At 40.1% G+C, this 22197-nt stretch overlaps 1 protein-coding gene and 1 non-coding gene across 14 annotated transcripts in view; both read left to right on the forward strand.

The window, feature by feature from the left end:
- The window catches only part of ubap2a (ubiquitin associated protein 2a), a 91422-nt gene that overhangs the window by 49329 nt on the left and 19896 nt on the right, over nucleotides 1-22197 (forward strand). For 10 of the 13 annotated variants that reach the window (XM_072252319.1, XM_072252318.1, XM_072252327.1 and 7 more), the window contains exons 16-21: nucleotides 2168-2207; nucleotides 5074-5143; nucleotides 6107-6182; nucleotides 11186-11372; nucleotides 19727-19818; nucleotides 19979-20026. In XM_072252319.1, coding sequence (XP_072108420.1) covers nucleotides 2168-2207; nucleotides 5074-5143; nucleotides 6107-6182; nucleotides 11186-11372; nucleotides 19727-19818; nucleotides 19979-20026 — 513 coding nt within the window. The remainder of the gene's footprint in view (nucleotides 1-2167; nucleotides 2208-5073; nucleotides 5144-6106; nucleotides 6183-11185; nucleotides 11373-19726; nucleotides 19819-19978; nucleotides 20027-22197) is intronic. The other 3 variants (XM_072252322.1, XM_072252323.1, XM_072252330.1) reach the window with 1 other exon arrangement.
- LOC140195764 (small nucleolar RNA SNORD121A) lies at nucleotides 4771-4851 on the forward strand. The gene has a single exon (XR_011885550.1). It is a non-coding gene; the product is annotated as a small nucleolar RNA SNORD121A (small nucleolar RNA).

Consider the following 22197-nt stretch of genomic DNA (forward strand, 5'->3'; position numbering starts at 1 on the left):
AACCAACTGTTGAAGGCAAGGTTAACACAATGTGCAATGTTCTATCAAGAGGTTACCTTAAGGTAGTTTAATTATAGAGGAAATAAAGCTTAGGTAAATGAGCATAACATAATTTGGGTTCAAAACATTCACTTGGAGGAATAATGTTCCTGGAGATAATGCAAATAAATGTGTTTTACATTCGTAAGGCCAGTGATGTTGTGGGGATGGAACTGGACTCTCTCACGGTGGTGCCTGAAAAGAGGATGCTGTCTAAGTTGCATGCTATCTTGGTCAATGTCTCCCATCCACTACAGTACTGAGTGGGCACAGGAGTACATTCAGCCAGAGACTCATTCCACCAAGATGCAGCACTGAGTGTCATAGGAAGTCATTCCTGCCTGTGGCCATCAAACTTTACAACTCCTCCTTTGGAGGGTCAGACATCCTGAGCCAATAGGCTGGTCCTGGACTTATTTCATAATTTACTGGCATAATTTACATATTACTATTTAACTATTTATGGTTCTATTACTATTTATTATTTATGGAGCAACTGTAACGAAAACCAATTTCCCCCGGGATTAATAAAGTATGACTATGACTATTATGGATGACTTGCTATATGTCAGATGCCAAATATATTTAAGAATCAAGCAAAATTCGGAATGTGGCTTTAAATTGGAAAAAGTTCAAAGAATATGAGAAATTATTGGCTAACATAACAAGGGGAACCTGTTTTTTAGTGTGGGGGAATGTTGAATGTATAAATAGTTTTAAGGCATTCAAGATTGTTTATTGTCATCCTTGTCAACACAGTGTGCATAAAGAACTTTTTAAAAAAGCTATAAATATAAAAGCAATCCTATAAAACACAATGTACAAGTAACTGAGTGTGAATGATAGGCTGATTAAAGGCATTTAATCACTCATATCAGACTGAGGGACTTGCATCTCTATAAAGAAGATCAAATTAACACTGCATTTAAGGTGGTAAGATGTTTGATATGACAAAGGAAAATGGTGATGCTTGCCTATTCAGCATCTTATTTCAACGTTAACTAATCATTTGATCAAAATGAGCAGTATCAACATTGAGGGAAGATGTGCTGCACCGTCAATCAGTTCTATGCCCTTGTGTGCACTTCTATCCAGAGTATCAGTGACTGAATTCCTAACAACGTGTGACTGGAAAATTCGTAGGATTTAAAATATATCCAAGTAACCCATTGATATATATAGGTAATGTTGTGTGGAAAGTGTCAAAAGTACCTGAAAATTGGTGGTTTTGAAAATTTCATCTTTGAAATTTTAATTCCTAGATTAGGCATGAGGGGTACCTTTGTGTGAGCAGACTATTTGGACTTTACAGTTGCATTGCAAACATGTGTTTGTACTTGAGCACGACAGCTTGCTTCCATTCCAGGTAAAAGGGGTGCAGAATAAACATTTGAGCACTTCTTAATTCTTTGGTTATCTGTGATGTTAGGTGAGCAAATATTCAATTTTTCTGTAACCTTAAATTTGTTTCAATAAAATAGATTAGATAGCTATAACAGGAAAGGTGAATTAAAAATGCTGATTAAGTCAGATAGCCAGTGGCATCTGCATGAAAAATACTGATTAGGTGGGATAAATGATATAGGGGGACCCCAGGGTAGTAACTTGGAACAGTTTGTAAGTCAGTAATATATGGCAGAGAAGTAGCTGTGGTGGAAGAGCAAGCAGGGGTGGGATGAGTGGTTGCCACTCAGCCTCACTGACTGAGTGCATGGCAGAGACTGTTTGGCTTGACCAAGCTCCAATTGTTGCAGGTCTGGGAGAGAAGGCACGGAGAAATGTACCTTCTTCCCTCATTACCTTTTCCCATCTGGCATCTCCCATGGCCACTAGCAAATTTATCCCTATCTGCTGTGCCTTTCTCCCAAACACTCATTCATTAAGCATGAGATGTCCATTAGTCAGGCATTTATAACCTGGGAAGGACCTATATACGATGAACCAGGGTGGCAGCGGGACAGGTAAGAAACTGATTCTGCCCAACCTGAGTGCATTCTACCTTCTGTTTTAATTTCAGAGTGCCATCATCTGTAGTTCTTTGCTTTTGTTTTAGATGAACAGCAGATAGTTTATTCCATGACTAAGAGATCCTTAACAGCAGTCAGACATTTCTATCTTGCATTTACAGAACAGCCACAATGGTCTTGGGGCACAACAGGCACTTGAAGGTGAGTCATATATAACTGAACATTATTAGCTTATGTTTATGATGTGACTACAGTGTTAACATCGTTCTTTCAACTGAAGTGAGAGTTGGGTATATGGTATTTGATCAAGCAGTATGGATCTACAATTTGCATTAATGTTAAAAATTCCGTCCTGCATTTTTTTTTTCACTCAAGCTTGTTTCACTATCCTGGTTATGCTACTTGTTTTGCGTATGTAAATTAAGGATTTAAATATGAGGCAGAAGTAATTTGGCTATTAGTGTATGCTTATGCAGATTATTGTTATAATAGATGTTGTAATGGTCTATTATAACAATAATCTACACAAGGATACACTGATAACTAGATATTGTACTTAATATTATTAACAGCAGCACTGCTCCAAAATACCATCTTTGTTTATCATCTTTGAGACCATTTCAGTTTCATTGCCGATGTCCGAGAGCATTTGCCCTAGAATTTGCGATGAAAATAATGACATGCTTTCAGCACTGGTTGTCACACTGCAGGAAGTCTTGACAACTTCTGAAGTATGAAGTATATAAATTGTGAAACACTGTCGGTGACTCACCAAAGCATTTGATGTGAACTGCACCTTATGACTTGGTCATTGCTGAAAATACAGTAAATTTGATCTTGTTTCACAGCTTTAATGGTATACTAAGTTTTTTTTCTAAATAACCTTTCTGTTCGTTAAGTTTATTCCAATTTATACCAGAATGATTATTTCTAAATTGCAATGATTGTAATTTTTTTAAGCTTGATTTTGTGGCATCAATAATAAGCCTGACTGAGTCACTAATTTTGCACTTGATTAATGTTGTTAATTCTTCATGTAATTTGATCAGTATACTAGAATTCTGAGTCCTGTTCAATATTTTTTTTTATTTATGGCCCTCAACCATTGTGATCTAACATCACATTCCCTTTCTGTTTAACTACAACTGAATTTCATTTTCACAACCATATTTAATGTATACTTTTGTGATGATTGTACCAAGGAAAATAATTCTGCCACTACCTTTGCTTGGATAATCATGTCATGATCCTAAGTCTGTTGTATATCGAGACTTGCCTGATAAGATAGGCAATTCTTCAGTTTTACATTCTGAACAATGAAGCTCTTGAGTGAGGGTAAAATGGAATGGTAAAGAGTGTGTATATTGCTGCCGATTTTAATAAGCCTAATAATGAAGATTTCTGCAGTAAATCATATTCTTTAGAGTATGTCCTTTTGTATTTCAATAATTAAACATTTTTCAATCAGCATTGAAGGATATGAAGAATCTTCCACTTGCAAATCTAACTGCCTTGGAGTGGAAAGATTTGGGAGATTAAGAATGCGGCAGCATTAACACACCCCATCATTGTCACAGCTATTTGGGACTCCCATTCTAGATCCTACCCTGTGTGTCAGCATCTGTAAATATTGCTAGCAGTGTGATATATCTCTGTTACATCATACTAGATTAAGCCCAGTAAAGATATTGAGGGCATGAGCTCTACGCCATGTTGTATGTAGTGTACTTTATGAAATTCTTATTATGTGCTCTGTGAAGTAAAGTCAAGAATAGCTTAGTAACCAGTGTCTCTGCAGCATTTATTCTGCATGATGTGTCATGGTTAATCAAAACTTTTGATGTGTGATATTTAAGATGTTTTGATTGGTCTTGATATTTGCATGAATCGGGCTTTGCATTTTTATTGTGTTGTTCCTACTGGACCATTTGTAGCTGTGGAGTATTTGCATAATTTTGTCTTGCACATGTTTAAGACCAAAGTCTTTTGTATTGCTTGACTTCCAGTGTCTCTGCCAGGAATCCTTTAACTATTACCTACATTGCATTACCTCCCAAGCAGCCAAAGGTGTTCAGTGTTGCCCTTACAATACTCTTTTTTTGACTTTTACTGATTTTGCTCCAACTGTTGTTCTTAGGTTCCAAGATTAAATCAACTTTTTTATGAAATTGCCTCAGTGGGATAAGCATCATCTTAAAACTTTTTGTTTAAATCACCAGAGAGAGAGAGAGAGGAGTATGTATTGCTTGTTACCAATCTCCACAGACAATCATATAGCCAATGTGCAACAGACACACCTAAACACAAAAGTAGAAGATACCACTTTCTGAATTAAGTTGAGGACCATGCTATACTTGTGAGTGCTCAATTAATTGGCTCAAAAATTTCATCTCAGTCATTTTATGCAAAAACAACGGTTTTTGTGTGGAAACAAGTTAATAACGTAGTGTGCTTTTAGTAATAGTACACAGGAACTATATTCCCCATGTTCTATATTATTGCCTTGGGAAGAGCAGAGCAGAAGGCAGGTTGTAGCAAATCTTCCTTTCTTTGTCTTGGTTATCTACCCAAAGATGCTTTTGAGTGGTCCAGCAAAATGGAAGGTTCAGCTGGTAAGGTTTTTAGAAGAAGCGGCAGGTACTAGAATCTTTTGTCCTACCGTGAGGGAACTGTATGATTTCTTTCTCTGTGTTAACTGCCTGATAGACTCTTAGACATGGGGAGCAAAAAATGTATATTTTGTATACCCTTGTGCTAAATGAGGAACTGAGCAACAATGATGTCTAAGTTCAAGCACATAGCTGAACATACTGATGTGAAGTACCATTTTCTGAGTTTCTTGGTTACCTCCAGGGTCATGTGTTAGCAATTATTAGACTATACAGAATAGATTTGAAACTTGCTCTCTAAGTTATCACTGATCAAAACTTGTTGGTCCTAGTATTGCTAAAGTAAATCAAAATTACAAATGAAATTATTCTTATGAAGGCTTTATTCAGCAGAGTCAGTTTTTACCAAATTATTTTATCATCCATTGATGTGATCGATGTTTCATTTCTGCTTTCAGTGCCACAACATTCTTCTAACTTGAACCAGACCATTGAATTGCCCAGCAGTTCTCTATCACAACATAGCAGGTATGGACCTGTGTATCACCTACTCATTCTTTCTTGAAAGGTACCAATTTAATATTAAAAAAAATGAAAGGAGTATAAGGAAACGGTTTTGAGGGTGGAAGGTAACAAGGTATTGAATTAAAAGGTGGTTGTGCTTGCAAGCTTGATTACAAGTGAATCTTAAGACAACTATTACAAATGAAAGACATATCATTTTAGTTTTGTGCTAGTTCTGGCATAACATAGCGGTTAGCACAGCGCTCTACACTACCAGCAATCCGGGTTCAATTCTTTCCTCCATCTGTAAGGAGTTTGTACGTTTTCCCCGAGACTGCATGGGTTTCTTCTGGGTGCTCTGGTTTCCTCTCTCAGTCCAAAGAGGTACCAGTTGTTATGTTAATTGTCCCATGATTAGGCAAGGGTTAAATCGGGGATTGCTGAGTGGTGCAACTGGAAGGGCCAATAAAATAAATGAAAACTTTAAATCTTTCCTATAATAAGTTCAGCAGAAATGAACACAGTACTCATAAATGCCACCTTGCCAGAGTTTTATAAGCTACAACATTATCTCGTGGCTCTTGAACTCAATCCCCTATTCTCATGAAAGGTCACAGACCTGCAGAGTTCCCTGTGTCTCTTTGTACAGGTGACACTTGGCTCGGCGTGTTTTTGCTCTTATCTCGATTTCCAACATTTATAGTTTTATTTTCAGTACGTGCTTTTTTTGTAGTAAGCTCTATAAATTAAAATTTACAAGTTTTATATAGGGATAAGAGAAACCCCAGATAACATCTTGGTGAGTAGTCTCTCATTCCCATCAGCTCCAGAATTTCCATTAGTTCGTAAACTAGCAAACTGATTTAATAGGGTGGTGAGACTCTATTTTTTAATGACTTTTTCCACTATTTAGTTTTTTAAGATCAGTATTTAAGTTCGCTGTCGTGTACTTAAGTTCAGTCAAATTTATCCTTTTAATTTTTTCAGCAGTTCCATGCCAAACCATCAAACCAGCAGCCTGGTTTCAACTGTCTCTTCACTGACCACGAGCTCATCACATGCAGTAAGTATGCAAAATGTTTTGTTGCCTTTGAGCACAAGTCAAAAATCTTCTATTACTGGTATGCGAGATGTGGAGGTAGCTTAACCAAACCCACAGTTCTGTCCTTCAGGATTTTCAGGAGTAATGTTGAGTGAGCTCGTTCTTGACTTTAGACTTAGAAATAATGAAAGATCAGGAGTGTGCTTCCAAGTCAGAGTGGAGACCATGCCCAGCCACAGATTGGGAATTTAATATCCAGCAATACAGGTAATACGGAAGGATAGGCAGGAAGCTAAGGGAGGTGGGGTGGCGCTCTTAATTAAGGATGAGATCAGGGCTATCTAAGGAGCAGAATGTTGAATCCATCTGGGTAGAGATTAGGAATAGTAAAGGGAAAAAGTCACTGATGGGAGTGGTCTATAAATAAAATAAAGGCATCCATTAGTCTTGCGAGACCATGGATCTGCACCTGGAAAGTCTTCACTCTCCAGGGCACAGGCCTGGGCAAGGTTGTATGGAAGACTGGCAGTTGCCCATGCTGCACGTCTCCCCTCTCCACGACACCGATGTTGTCTAAGGGAAGGGCAAGGGCCGATACAGCTTGGCACCAGTGTTGTCGCACTGTGTGGTTTAGTGCCTTGCTCAAGGACACAATGCACTGCCTCAGCTGGGGCTCAAACTCACGACCTTCAGATCGCTAGTCAAATGCCTTTGGCCACGTGCCCATATGGAGTGGTCTATAGGCCACTGAATAATAACATTACAGTAGCACAGGCAATAAACGGAAATATTTGAGGCATGTAAGAATGGAACAGTATTTATCGTGGGGGGCTTTAACTTGCATGTAGATTGGGTGAATCAAGTTGGTCAAAGTAGTCTTGAGGAGAACTTCGTAGAGTGCATATGTGATAGCTTTCTTGAACAGCATGTTACTGAACCTACAACAGAACATGCTTTCTTGGATCTGGGCCTGTGCAATGAGACAGGTAAAATTAGCAATCTTGTAGTTAGGGATCCTCTTGGAAAGACTGATCACAGTGTGATTGAGTTTCTTATACAAATGGAGGGTGCAGTAGTTCAATCTCAAACCATTGTATTATGCCTAAACAAGGGAGACGACAATGGGATGAGCCCTCTCGTTTTTATTCAGATTTTTCTCCATACTGTAATAGGTGTAATGTCGAAGAGGCCCCTCTAATTCGTATGTTTTGGTCCTGCCCGCGGCTTGATAAATTTTGGAAAGAAGTATTTCAAACTTTTTCGGAGCTTTTTAAAGTAAACTTTAAACCCAACCCTCTGACTGCCTTGTTTGGCATTGCTGGAGGAATGATTTGCATATTTTGGCTTTTATTTCTCTTTTAGCCAGAAGAGTTTTGTTGCGTAAATGGAAAAATGCCGCTCCACCTACTCATGCCCATTGGTTGATTGATCTTACGTTATATTTAAACCTAGAGAAGATTTAGGTGTTCTGTTTCTATACCTAGACAAGGTTTTTCCACATGGGGACGTTTTTGGAATTACTCTCACAATTTTCGATTTGGTCAGCAATGATGATGGCTATTATATGTTTGAATTTATGATTATATGTCAGATTTTTTTTCCTTTTCACCAAATGGCTTTTTTTCTGTTTTTTTCCCGCTTTTTTTCTATTTTGTTGTGGGGTTTTGATTTTGCTTTAGATTGGAATAAAATACACCTTTTCAATATTATGGTTAATTTACAATACATAGTTATGGGGAAATTCAATCTTTCTTTCTTTATTAATCTTTTTATTGATTTTTTTAAAAAAGCATACAGTCAAGAGGAGAATTAGTTCAAATATATATATCAGTAACAATATAAACCAAGATTAAGACAAACGTCAAAATCATAGATATTGTTAAACTAGTATAAAATATATAATAATAAAAAAAATGAAAATAGCAACTCTCCTCTTACCAGTTTATGAAGAGAAAGGAAAAGAAAAAACCACTACACTGTAATAAAACAAAAAAAAGGGACTGGGTTTTCCATTTTGAAGATACGACCAAAAAAAGAAAGAAAGACTTTCTGATCAAATCTAAAACTTCCGAAAAAAAAAAGATTGAAAGAGTAATAAATCAAATTAAATGAAAATATTGTTTGAAAGGTTGCCATATTTGCTCAAATTTAAAGGATGTATCAAATGTCCGACTTATTTTTTCTAAACTTAAACAGGACATAATAGAGGAGAGCGAGTAAAAGACCGTAGGTGGATTAGAATCCTTCCACTTCAATAAAATAGCTGTCCTAGCCAGTAAGGTCGAAAAGGCTATCATACGTTGAGTGGAAACAGGAGTATTTCCTGCTTCTGATGAGATAATCCCAAAAATTGCCATAAGCAAGTGAGGTTGTATATCCAGATCCAAAACTCTTGATAGTGTTTTAAAAATATCTCTCCAAAAGTTATCTAGCTTTATACAAGACCAATACATATGAGTTAAAGTGGCCAACTCAGTATTACATCTGTCACAAATAGGATTAATATTGGGGAAAATACGCACTAGTTTATCCTTTGACATGTGGGCCCAATACCTTGAACTGTATCAAGGAATGACGGGCACGATAGATGAGTTGTTAACCAAATGAAAAATTTTACTCCATTGATTATCTGAAAATGACTCTTGAAGATCCAATTCCTAAGTGTGTTTAATTTTATCGTTAGATATCATTTGTAAACTCAATAACTGTTTATAGATTATAGCTATCAACCCTTTTTGAAATGGTTTAAACTGAAGGAGAACATCCATCATATTAGGTGGATAAGCAGAAGGGTAATTTGGTAACAAACCACATAAGAAGTTCCTAATTTGTAAATACCTAAAAAAGTGTACATTAGATAAATCATATTTATCCGCTAACTGAGAAAAAGACATTAAATAGTCCCCTAAAAATAAATCTGAAGAAGTTATTATTCCCTTGGTTTTCCAAATTAAAAAGGCCTTATCCAAAGTTGATGGTTTAAAAAAGTAATTGAGATAAATATTACTAGAAGGAATAAAATTATTAAACTCAAAAAATTTGTGAAACTGGAACCAAATTCTTAATGTATGTTTAATAATGGGATTAAATTCTTGTCTGCTAATCTTAGAAAGCAAAAAATTCAATCTTGTTTCTGTTTCCATAATACCATAATGTATTTTGTATTTGTCTATGCAAGTAATTAATAAAAATATTGAAAAAGACAATGGGATGAGGGAGGAGTTAGATAGGGTAGAATGGGAACACAGGCTATATGGTGGGATGGTTGAGGAACAGTGGAAAACTTTCAATGAAATTCTTCACCGTGCTCAACTAAAGTATATTCCAGTTAAAAGCAAGGACAGTAAGGGTGGGGAGAACCAGGCTTGGATAACTAAGAGAATAAAGAAAGGTATCAAACTTTGTACTCTTGTGTACAAAGTTGCCAAGAGTAGTGGAAAACTTTAAAAAGCAACAAAGAACCACTAAGCGAGCAATAAAGAAAGGGAAGATAGATTATGAAAATAAACTAGCGTAAAATATAAAAACAGATAGTAAAAGTTTTTATAATTATATAAAGTTTAAAAGGATGGCTGAAGTGAAAGTAGGTCCCTTGGAGGACAAGGAGGGGGAATTGATATTAGGTAATGAAGAAATGGGAGAGGTTATAGTTGAGACTTTGGTGATAGTTTACCAAAATTTTCTGGACTCTGGGCCGGTCCTGACAGATTGGAAGAAGATGAATGCCACGCCACTGTTCAAAATGGATATAGGCAAAAGGCAGGTAACTATAGACTGGTTAGTTTAACATTTATAGTTGGGGAAAATGCTTGAAGCTATCACTAAAGAAGAAATAGCGAGGCATCTGGAAAGAAATGAATCCATCAGATAGACGCAGCATGGATTCAGCAAAGGCCGGTCCTGTTTGACAAACTTACTGGAGTTCTTTGAGGATATAATAAGCACAGTGGATAGACTGGAACAAATGGGCGTCATTTACTTGGATTTCCAGAAGGCGTTTAATAAGGTGCCACATAAAAGACTTGGTTTGATAGATTTTTGCATATTAGGGGAATTAAGGGTAATGGGGAAAAGGCAGTAGGTGGAGATGTGTCGGTGGTCAGATCAGCCATGATCTTATTGAACGGCGGAGCTGGCTCGATGGGCCAAATGGCCTACACCTGCTCCTATTTCTTATGTTCTTATGATTAAAATATCCTCAACACCCACAAATTTGCAATGTAGTGCTAGATTTTCTGGCCTTAATTAAAATTCTATAGGTTTGAAGTTTGATAGAGAGCAGAATATGGTAATTTAGCAGTTCACTGATTTGATCCAATAATAATATTACCCAATGTCAAGAGGCAAAAACTCATACTTAACACCACATTTACAAAGTGTGTTAGCTTTTGACGACAAGTTTGTTGACAAAGTTTCATTTCCTTAACAGAAGGGAACGATACACTCAATGGCCACTTTATTAGGTACACCTGTATTTGTTCATTAATGCAAATATCTAATCAGCCAATCATGTGGCAGCAATTCAATGCCTAAAGCATACAGATATGGTAAAGAGGTTCCCAGTGTCCCTTATGAGAAGTCTCTATATGTCCCTATACGTCCTCTCTATGGAACATAGGTTTCCTCCAGGTCGTCTGGTTTCCTCCCATGGTCCAAAGACATATAGGGTTGGTCATTGTAAATTGTCCTGTGATTAGATTAGATTATGCAGACACTCAGTCCTCATTTATTGTCATTTAGAAATGCATGCATTAAGAAATGATACAATGTTCCTCCAGAGTGATATCACAAAAAAAAGGACAAACCAAAGTCTTAACACTGACAAGACCACAGAATTATAACATATAGGTACAGCAGTGCAAAGCAATACTGTAATTTGATAAAGAGCAGATCATGGGCACGGGATTAGGAAGGTTAAATCAGGATTGTTGGGGTTTGCTGGGCAGTGCGGCAGAAAGGGCCTATTCTGCGCAGTATTGCTAAATGAATAATGTTGTGCCACTTATACTCTTTATTCTCTTCAGCATACAAATGTTGACAGCAGTTTGCAGACTTCTACAACCTTCCCCACCTCTTTGACGTTTGCAACAATTACTACATCATCAGTTAATGTCTCCAGCAGCTTAAGTGCAACCACCAGTCTTGGACTGAATGTCAGTAGTCCATCTATGGCAGCTGCTGTCACAAGAGCAGTTCCTTCTGTATCTTCAGGTAGAAAGCTTTTTTGTTTATAAATATCTACTCGAGATTAAAATACTGAAACAATGAATTAATTAAAATGTTATTGTTGTACCGTAGCAAATGGATTAGTTAATGTGCAGTTTTTAAAAATTTGTGGTAATGGTTAGAATTGTTTTTTATGTTTATTGGATTAGTATTGGAAAGGACACTAAAGGGCCCACCGTTAGCACCTTTTAATGCCCTCTCAGGAACTCTGATCAACATCTCATCTGAAACACTACACTTACAACAATGAGGCACTCCCTCACTTGTCACTGTCTCTCACGTTGTTTATTGTAGATGTACACCAGCTCCCCATGACTCCTTGCAACTTTTATCTTCATCCACAGGAGCTGAAGAAGATTGTCCCTTCAGAAATTGAAATACATTCCTTGGAATGTGGTAAATGAGCGGACCTTGATCATAAAGGCAGACATTAAATGGGTCTAATTATAAGATATGTCAAATTTATCTCATCCCTGGTGGTCACAGAGAAGAAATGTGATAAAGACCATATGATATAAGAGGTCAATTAGGCCATTGAGTCTTGCTGCTGTTCCATCCTGGCTGATTATTATCCCTTTCCACCCCATTCTTCCTGCCTTTTCCCCATAACCTTTGACACCCTTGCTAATCATGAACCTGTCAATCTCTGCTTTAAATATACCCACTGACTTGGCCTCCGCAGCCGCCTGTGGAAATGAATTACACAGATTAATCACCCTATGGCTAAATAAATTCCTTCCCTTCTCTGCTGTAAAGGTACATCCCTCTATCCTGAGACTATGCCCTCTGAACCTAGATTACCCTACAAAAAAATGACAAGCTTCTGATTGAGCAAATTAGGTAAGACCGTGAGATATAGGAGCAGAGTTAAGCTATTTGAGTCTGCTTAGCCATTTCATCATGGCTACTCCATTATTCCTCGGCCCTAAACTCCTGCCTCCACACCACCCCCCCCCCACCCCACCCTGACCAATCAAGAATCTACCAATCTCTGTCTCAAATGTTCGTAAAGGCTTGGCCTCCACAGCTGCCTCTGGCAATGAATTCCACAGATTTACTGCTCTCTGGCTGAAGAAATTCTTCCTCATCTATGTTCTAAAAGGACGCCCTTCCATTCTGAGGCTGTGTCCTCTGGTCTTAGGCGTTCTCACCAGAGGAAGCATCCTCTCTACATCCACTCCATCAAGGCCTTTTACCATTTGATAGGGTTCAATGAGGTCACTCCTCATTCTTCTGAATTCCAGTGAATTCAGGCCCAGAACCATCAAACACTCGTGACTAGCTGTTTTAAACTAGAATCATTTTTGTGAACCTCCTTAAACCTTCTCCAGTTTTGACACATCCTTTCTAAGCTGGGACCCAAAAGTACTCACAACTACTCCAAGTGAGGCCTCACCAGTGCTTTACAAAGTCTCAACATTGCATCCTTGCTTTTATATTCTAGTCCTCTTGAAATGAATGCTAACATTGCATTTGCCTTTCTCACCACAGACTGAACTTGTAAGTTAGCATTTAGAGAATCCTGCACAAGGACCAAATCCCTTTGCACCTCAGATTTTTGTATTTTCTCTCTATTTAGAACATAGTCAACCCTTTCATTTCTTCTACTAAAGTGTATGACTATATACTTCCGACACTGTATGCCATCTGCCACTTCTTTGACCATTCTCATAATCTAAGTCCTTCCGCAGCCTCTACTTCCTCAAAACTACCTGCTCCTCCACCTATCTTTATATCGTCTGCAAACTTTTACAACAATGCTATCAATTCCATCATCCAAATTATTAACATATAATGTAAAAAGAATTGTCCCCACACAGACCCCTGTGAAACTCCACTAGTCACTGGGAGCCAGCCAGGAAAGGCTCCCTTTATTCCCACTCTTTGTCTCCTGCCAATCAACCACTGCTTTATCCATGCTCGAATCTTTCCTGTAAAACGCATGGGCTTATAGCTTGTTAAGTAGCTTTATGTATGGCACCTTGTCAAAGGCCTTCTGAAGATCCAAGTACACAGCTTCAGCTGCTTCCCCTTTGTCTATCCTGCTTGTTATTTCTTCAAAGAATTCCAACGGATTTGTTCAAAGGTTCAAAGGTCCGATTTAATGTCAAAGAAATGTATACAATATACATCCTGAAATGCCTTTTCTTTGCAAACATCCATGAAAACAGAGAAGTGCCCCAAAGAATGAACGACAGATAAATGTGAGAACCTCAAAGTACCCCGTGCAGAAGCGACAGCGAGCATCAACCCCCCCTCCCCCCACCGACAAAAAAAAAGCAGTCATCAGCACCACCACCAAGCACTCAAGCGTGGGCAGAACAATAGCAAAGACACAGACTTGCAGTTACCCCAAAGACTTTGTGTTACACACAGCATTTGATATACTGCAGATTCTCTCCTAATAAGGGAGGAAAGAGGTGTCAAGTGGGGAGACAGAACAAACAGCTCGTTGGTTTACGATGTTAAAATGTCCGTTACGTTGTTTTTTTTTTCAAGCTCTGTGCCTGAAGTTCACAAAGATCCCAGGTCTTCAGGCCCACAGCAGATATCCTGACTCCCCCGATGACACACGGGTCTCCTGTCATGACAGTGACCCTCAAATCGCCCATCTCCAGAGCCCCGAGATCTTAGGCTTCCGAATTTGAGCTGGGCTCTCAGGCCTAACCCTTGGCGTGCCAAACAACGGCCAGTCCTGAAACCCCAAGAACAAGTCCTATTCCTGGAAAGATCTGAAATCAGTGTGTAACTCCAGGTCAGGGTCTTGAAAAGAACCCTGAAAGGGAAAAATAAAGATATTAAAGATGGAAATAGAGCTGTTTTTGAAGATGCAAGCAAAGGAGTCGTCGTTTAGCCCCATCTTCTCCGCCTCCATTTCCTCGTGCAAGATTTTCCCTTGAGGAAACCATGCTGAATATAGCCTATTTTATCAAGTGCCTCCAAGTACCCCAAAACTTCCACCATACTGCTAGTGTCTTCCACAGTGAAGACTGATGCAAAATACCTAGTCAGTTCGTCTACCATTGCTTTGTCCCCCATTACTACTTCTCTAGCATCATTTTTCAGTGCTCTTGATATCCACTCTCACCTCTCTTTTATACTTTATGTATCTGAAGAAACTTTTGATATCCTCTTTAATATTATTGGCCAGCTTACTTCTGTATTCCATCTTTTCCTTAATGACATTTTCAATTGCTTTCTGTTGGTTTTTTAAAAGCTTCCCAATCCTCCAACTTCTCACTAATCTTTGCTCTATTATATGTCCTCTCTTTGTCTTTTCTGTTAGCTTTGACTTCTCTTGTTAGCCATGGTACTGTCATCTTGCCTTTAGAATACTACTTCCTCTTTGGGATGTTTGTATCCTCTGTCTTCTGAATTATTTCCAGAAATTCCAGCCATTGCTGCTCAGCCATCGGCACTGCCAATGTTCTTTTCCAATCAATTCCAGTCAACTCCTCTCTCTTGCCTCTGTAATCTCCTTTACTCCACTGTAATACTGATACATCTGACTTCTCCTCAAATTTCAAGGCAAATTCGATCATGTTGTAATCATTTGCCCATAAGTGTTCTTTTACCTGAAGGTCTCAAATCAGTTCCGCTTCTTTGCATAACGCCTAATTCAGAAAAGCTGATCCCCTAGTGAGCTCAACCATGAGCTGCTCTAAAAAGCCATTTCAAAGGCATTCTAGAAATTCCCTCTTGGATTCCCAGTCTACTTGCATATTGAAATCCCCCATGACTATTGTAACATTGCCCTTTTGACATGCATTTCTATCTCCTGTTGTAATTTGTAGATCACATCCTTGGTATTTGCATATAACTCCCATTAGGGAGTTGTATCGTGCCTACATCATACTTGCCAATGTGTAACTTTGCTACAAGTTCATCGACCTTATTCCATGTACTGCGTTCATTTTAATATAACACAAAGAAACATAGAAAACCTACGACACAATACAGGCCCTTCGGCCCACAAAGCTGTGCCAAACATGTCCTTACCTTAGAAATTACCTAGGGTTACCCATAGCTCTCTATTTTTCTAAGCTCCATGTACCTATTCAGGAGTCTTTTAAAACACCCTATCCTCTCATCCTCCGTTACTCCAAGAAGAAAAGGTCAAGTTCACTCAACCTATTCTCAAAAGGCATGCTCCCCAATCCAGGCAACATCCTTGTAAATCTCCTCTGCACCCTTTCTGTGGTTTCCACATCCTTCCTGAAATGAGGTGACCAGAACTGAGCACAGTACTCCAAGTAGAGTCTGACCAGGGTCCTTTATAGCTGCAACATTACCTCTCGGCTCCTAAACTCAATCCCACGATTGGTGAAGGCCAACGCACCGTATGCCTTCTTAATCACAGAGTCAACCTGTGCAGCAGCTTTGAGTGTCCTATGGACTTGGACCCCAAGATCCCTCTGATCCTCCACACTGCCAAGAGTCTTATCATTAATACTATATTCTGCCATCATATTTGACCTACCAAAATGAACCTCTTCATACTTATCTGAGGTGAACTCCATCTGCCACTTCTTAGCCCAGTTTTATATCCTATCAATGTCCCGCTGTAACCTCTGACAGCCCTCCACACTATCCACAACACCCCCAACCTTTGTGTCATCAGCAAATTTACTAAACTAACCCATCCCTCCACTTCCTCATCCAGCTCATTTATAAAAATCATGAAGAGAAGCGGTCCCAGAATGATCCCCAAGGCACATCACTGGCCACCGATCTCCATGCAGAATATGACCCGTCTGTAACCACTTCTGTGGGCAAGCCACTTCTGGATCCAAAAAGCAATGTCCGCTTGGATCCCATGCCTCCTTACTTTTTCAATAAGCTTTGCATTGGGTACCTTGTCCAAATGCCTTGCTGAAATCCATATACACTACGTCTACTGCTCTACCTTCATCAATGTGTTTAGTCACATCCTCAAAAAATTCAATCAGGCTCGTAAGGCACGACCTGCCTTTGACAAAGCCATGTTCACTATTCCTAATCTAATTATGCCTCTCAGGATCCTCATCATCAACTTACGAACCACTGAGGTAAGACTGACTGGTCTATAATTTTCTTGGCTATCTGTACTCCCTTTCTTGAATAAGGGAACAACTTCCCGTCTGCATTGATGATGCAAAGGTCATCGCCAGAGGCTCAGCAATCTCCCAGAGTAGCCTGGGGTACATCTCGTCCGGTCCTGGTGACTTATCCGACTTGATGCTTTCCAAAAGCTCCAGCACATCCTCTTTCTTAATATCTACATGCTCAAGCTTTTCAGTCTGCTGAAAGTCATCCATACAATGGCCAAGATCCTTTTCTGTAGTGTATACTGAAGCAAAGTATGTCTTCTCCGGTTCCATACAGTTTTCCACTGTCACAGTTGATTGCTCCTATTCTTTCATGTCTTATCCTCTTGCTCTTCACATACATGTAGAATGCCTTGGGGTTTTCCTTAATCCTGTCTGCCAAGGCCTTCTCATGGCCCCTTCTGGCTCTCCTAATTTCATTCTTAAACTCCTTCCTGTTAGCTTTATAATCTTCTAGATCTCTATTATTACCTAGTTTTTTGAACCTTTTGAACATGTTTATTTTTTAAACGCTTTCCTAACTTGTCTGTTCCTATTCCTCTCCAATGCAATGGTAAAGGAGATAGAATGCTGTCCCACTGTCTGACCAGGTTAATTTCCCCATACTAGATCAAGTACAGCTTCTCCTTTTGTAGGCTTTTCTACATATTGTGTCAAGAAACCTTCCTGAACACACCTAACAAACTCTACCCCATCTAAATCCCTTGCTCTAGGGAGATGCCAATCAATATTTGGGAAAAGAAAATCTCCCACCATGACAACCCTGTTGTTATTACACCTATCCAGAATCTGTCTCCCTATCTGCTCCTCGATGTCCCTGTTGCTATTGAGTGGTCTATAAAAAAAAACCAGTAGAGTTATTGACTCCTCCCTGTTCCTGACTTCCACCCACAGAGACACAGTAGACAATCCCTCCATGACCACCCCCTTTTCTGCAGCCGTGACACTATCTCTGAGTAACAGTGCCACGCCCCCACTTCTTTTTGCCTCCTTCCCTGTTCTTTTTGAAACATCTAAAGCCTGGCACTCGGAAGTAACCATTCCTGCCCCTGAGCCATCCAAGTCTGTGTAATGACCACGACATCTTAGCTCGAAGTACTGATCTACACTCTTAAGCTCATCCGCTTTGTTCATAATACTCCTTGCATTAAAATAGACACACCTCAAACCATCGGTCTGAGCACATCACTTCTCTATCACTTGCCTATCCTCCCTCTCGCACTGTCTCCAAGCTTTCTCTATTTATGAACCAACCACCTGTTCTTCTGTCTCTTCAGTTTGGTTCCCGCCCCCCAGCAATTCTAGTTTAAACTCTCCCCGATAGCCTTAGCAAACCTCCCCGCCAGGACATTGGTCCCCCTGGGATTCAAGTGCAACCTGTCCTTTTTGTACAAGTCACACCTGCCCCAAAAGAGGTCCCAATGATCCAGAAATCTGAATCCCTGCCCCTTGCTCTAATCCCTCAGCCATACATTTATCCTCCACCTCATCCTATTCCTATACTCACTCTCACGTGGCACAGGCAGTAATCCCAAGATTACTACCTCTGTGGTCCTGCTTCTCAACTTCCTTCCTGACTCCCTGTAGTCTGTTTTCAGGGCCTCCTCCCTTTTCCTATCTATGTCGTTGGTACTGATATATACCGTGACCTCTGGCTGTTCTTCTTCCCACTTCAGGATATCGTGGACGTGATCAGAAACATCCCAGACCCTGGCAGCTGGGAGGCAAAGTACCATCCATGTTTCTTTCCTGTGTCCACAGAATCGCCTGTCTGACCCCCTAACTATAGAGTCCCCTATCGCTGCTGCCATCCTTTTCCTTTGCCTACCCTTCTGAGCCACAGGGGCAGACTCTGTACCAGAGGAATGGCCACTGTTGTTTCCCCTAGGTAGCCCCCCCCCCCCACCAACAGTACTCAAGCAGGAATACTTATTGTTAAGGTGGACAGCCACGAGGGTACTCTCCAGTATCTGACCCTTGCCCTTCCCTCTCCTGACTTACCCACTTATCTGTCTCCCTAGGCCTTGGTGTGACTACCTGTCTACAGCTCCTATGACTGTGGCTCCCTGACCAGACGAAGGTCATCGAGCTGCATCTCCAGTTCTTTAACACAGTCCCTAAGGAGCTGCGGCTCGATGCACCTAGCGCAGATTCTACACAGGCAACCTACCTCGCCTCAACCCACTATCGCCCAAGTCCTGTTGAACCAAAGCCCTCCTGCTTTGTCTCCCTCTACTCCATTGCCGGCTTCTCTAACTCCCGCTTTATAAAGCTGGCTCCTTTTAAACTCTTCTCGCTGTTCTAACTGGCTGATGTCCATGCACTTGCGCAGTCGTGCCTGAATCAAACCGCTGAAGAAATAACATTTTTAGTCCTGTATTCACCTTTCTCGATTTTATCCGCCTTTTAAGTTGCAACTCATCCTGTTGACTGCAATTTTACCCTATCATTAGCCTCTCCTTGCTGGGAGTCTCTCTACACATTGCCTCTGTTCGCAAATCTCATCCACAACTCTATGACTCCGGTTCTCACCCCCCGCCATATTATTTTTAAACCCACCTGGTTAACTTTAGCCAACCTGCCCTCAAGGATATGGGAAACTTTTTTGGAGTTCAGGTGTAACCCGTCCCTCTTGTACAGATCATGCCTTCCCCAGAGGAGATCCCAATAATCCATAAATCTAAACTGCTGCCCCCTGGAATAGTTCCTCAGCCACATATTCACCTGCCAGATCATCCTACTCTTACTCTCACTGGCATGCAGCATAGGCAACAGTCCCAGAGATTACTACCCTGGAGGTCATCTTTTTCAGCTTTCTACATAGCTCCCTAACATCTCTCTTCAGGACCTCCTCGCCTTCCTATGCCATTAGTGCTAATTTTTACCAAGACTTCTGGCTGCTTACCCTGGCACCAGGGAGACACCTTACCATCCGGGTATCTCCCATCGCGCCTACAAACCTCATCTATCAACACTACAGTCCTCTTCTGAGCCATAGCACCAGACAATGTGCCAGAGACCCGGTCACTATGGCTCCCCCGCTAGTTCGTCCCTCTCAATAGTATCTAAGGTTATATACATTGTTGAGGGAACAGCCATCTAAGGGTAGCTACCCCCCTGTAGCTCCTGCCTAATAGGGTGATAATGAGTTTAAGCACATTTGTATGTTGTATAGAATGAGTTTTGAATGAACTAAATACGCCATGACATTTTCTTCATAATTTACACATTTTTAACATTTTTTCATTGCAGGGAAGGCTCCACCAAATCTTCCTCAAGGTGTGCCTCCTATTTTACACAATCAGTACATTGTTGGACCGGGTGGACTGCTGCCTGCGTATCCAGTAAGACTGAATGAACTTTATTAGTTGAATGTTGCATTAATTTTCAGGAATTCTCAGTGTTTTTGATAAGTATACTACAGTTAAGGAAAAAAATTACTTGTTAACAAATTGAAATATTTCTTAAGGGATTTTGATGTTTGTTTTTCTTTTTGTGAAATAGATTTATGGCTATGATGACCTCCAGGTACTTCAGTCAAGGCTACCAATGGTTAGTTTGATCTATTGCAGACTGTTTGTTGGTTGAATTGTATCTTGATTACTGCTTTTAAAGTTCTTAGAAGGGTCAGTGACACTTTTGCTGTGCACAAGCCAAATCTGTGCTATTTTCATGTAAAAGTAGTCTGGGGTTCAGAAGGATTAGATTAGATTATGAGGACAGTTAGTCCTCGTTTATTGTCATTTAGAAATGCATGCATAAAGAAATGATACAATGTTCTTCCAGAGTCATATCACAAAAAAAAACAGGACAAACCAAACACTAACACTGACAAGACCACATAATTATAACATATATTTACAGCAGTAACATATGATACAGCAGTTTCAGACATGCTGATGACATCGTACTAATAGCTGACTCAGAAACAAAACTTGAAGAACTACTCACTACAGTGGCAGCAGACAGTAACCGCAGAGGCCTCTCAATCAACACCAAGAAGATAGAAAGCATGGTCATCTTCAGAAGGACAAACATCACATAATGTGTGATCAAGATCGGAAATACAGACATCAAACAAGTCAACGAATTCAAATATTTTGGCAGCCTAATAACAAGTAATGGCAGGTGCGACACAGATATCAAATACAGAATAGCAATGGCGAAAGAAGCTTTCCAAAAAATGAAGACCATATTAACAGACAGAAAGATGAGCATGCACACTAAAAACAGAATACTGCAGTGCTACATTTATTCTATCCTGACTTATGGAAGTGAATGCTGGATCAATTCTCCAGCAATGGAAAAGAGACTAGAAGCAGCTGAATTATGGTTCTACAGGAGAATGTTAAAAATATCATGGACCACACACACATCAAATGAAGAAGTTCTCAGAAGAGCCCAGGCAGTTCGATCACTCATACCAACAATGAGAGAAAGACAACTCAGATTGCTAGGACACATCATGCGGAAAGATGAACTAGAAAAACTCATACTCTCTGGAAAGATTGAGGGGAGTAAACCTGGAGGAAGACCTCGGCTTATGTACATAAAAAGCCTAGCTAGGTGGCTACACATCGAGGAAATGGAAGTCATCCAAAAAACGAAGGATAGATCTATATGGAAAACCATGGTTACCAAAGTCCGCCTTGGATATGGTACCTAGACAGACAGACAGACAGACAGTTACAGCAGTGCAAAGCAATACCATAATTTGATAAACAGCAGACCATGGGCACGGTTAAAAAAAAAGGTCTCAAAGTTCCGATTGACTCCCGATAGCAGGCGGCAAAAGGGAGAAACTCCCTGCCATAAACCTCCAGGCGCCGACAACTGCCGATGCATTGGAAGCACCCGACCACAGCCGACTCTGAGTCCGTCTGAAAACTTCGAGCCTCCGACCAGCCCCTCCGATACAGCCTCCCGAGCACCATCCTCTGCCGAGCGCTTCGACCCCGCCCCTGCCGCCGAGCAACAAGCAAAGCCGAGGACTCGGGGCCTTCTCCAGGGATTCTGGATCACACAGTATCAGCGGCAGCGAAAAAGGCATTTCAGCAGTTTCTCCAGATGTTCCTCCGTGCTGTCACATCTGTCTCCATCAAATCAGGATTGTGCACGGCACCCTACTTGACAGATGACAGATAATCATTCACCGGAGTGGCTGCTGCGTGCTGCCTTGCGTTGCCATCTTCTCTCCTCATTGATGGAGACATCCAAATATTCATTTGTAAATTGTTCCATAAACATATTTGCCTCCTTTGTTTTGAGTGGACTGCCAGAAGCAAAATGGACTTAAATTCCCAGAACTTCACACTGCCTGCTGTTATCCCAAAAAGTTTTAACAACTTGAAGTGTGGTTGCCAGTTTTAGAAAATTGAGTATTGTGCACGGAAGAACACTGCACATTACTCACCTGCATTTCTTTTCCAAAATAGTACTTTGGCAACCATGAGACAGCTAAGAGTTCTTCAATTATGTTGCAATTCAGGTCCAATTTAAATCTTTCCCCTCTTATGTCAAAAGATAAATTTATAAAACTTTAGGATTATTTATTCCGGATAGTTGTTGAGTATATTGGGGGAAAAAGCAGATCAATGGATTCTGTTTGTCAAGGATAGAGATATCAGATGGGACCGTGGACCAGGTAGACAATTAGCTATTTTTTAAAAAAATTAAATGGTAGAGGAAACATAAATAACCAGAGACCTACTATTTCTTCTTGT

The sequence above is a fragment of the Mobula birostris genome, chromosome 3 (assembly GCF_030028105.1).
Source record: "Mobula birostris isolate sMobBir1 chromosome 3, sMobBir1.hap1, whole genome shotgun sequence".
NCBI lineage: Eukaryota > Metazoa > Chordata > Chondrichthyes > Myliobatiformes > Myliobatidae > Mobula > Mobula birostris.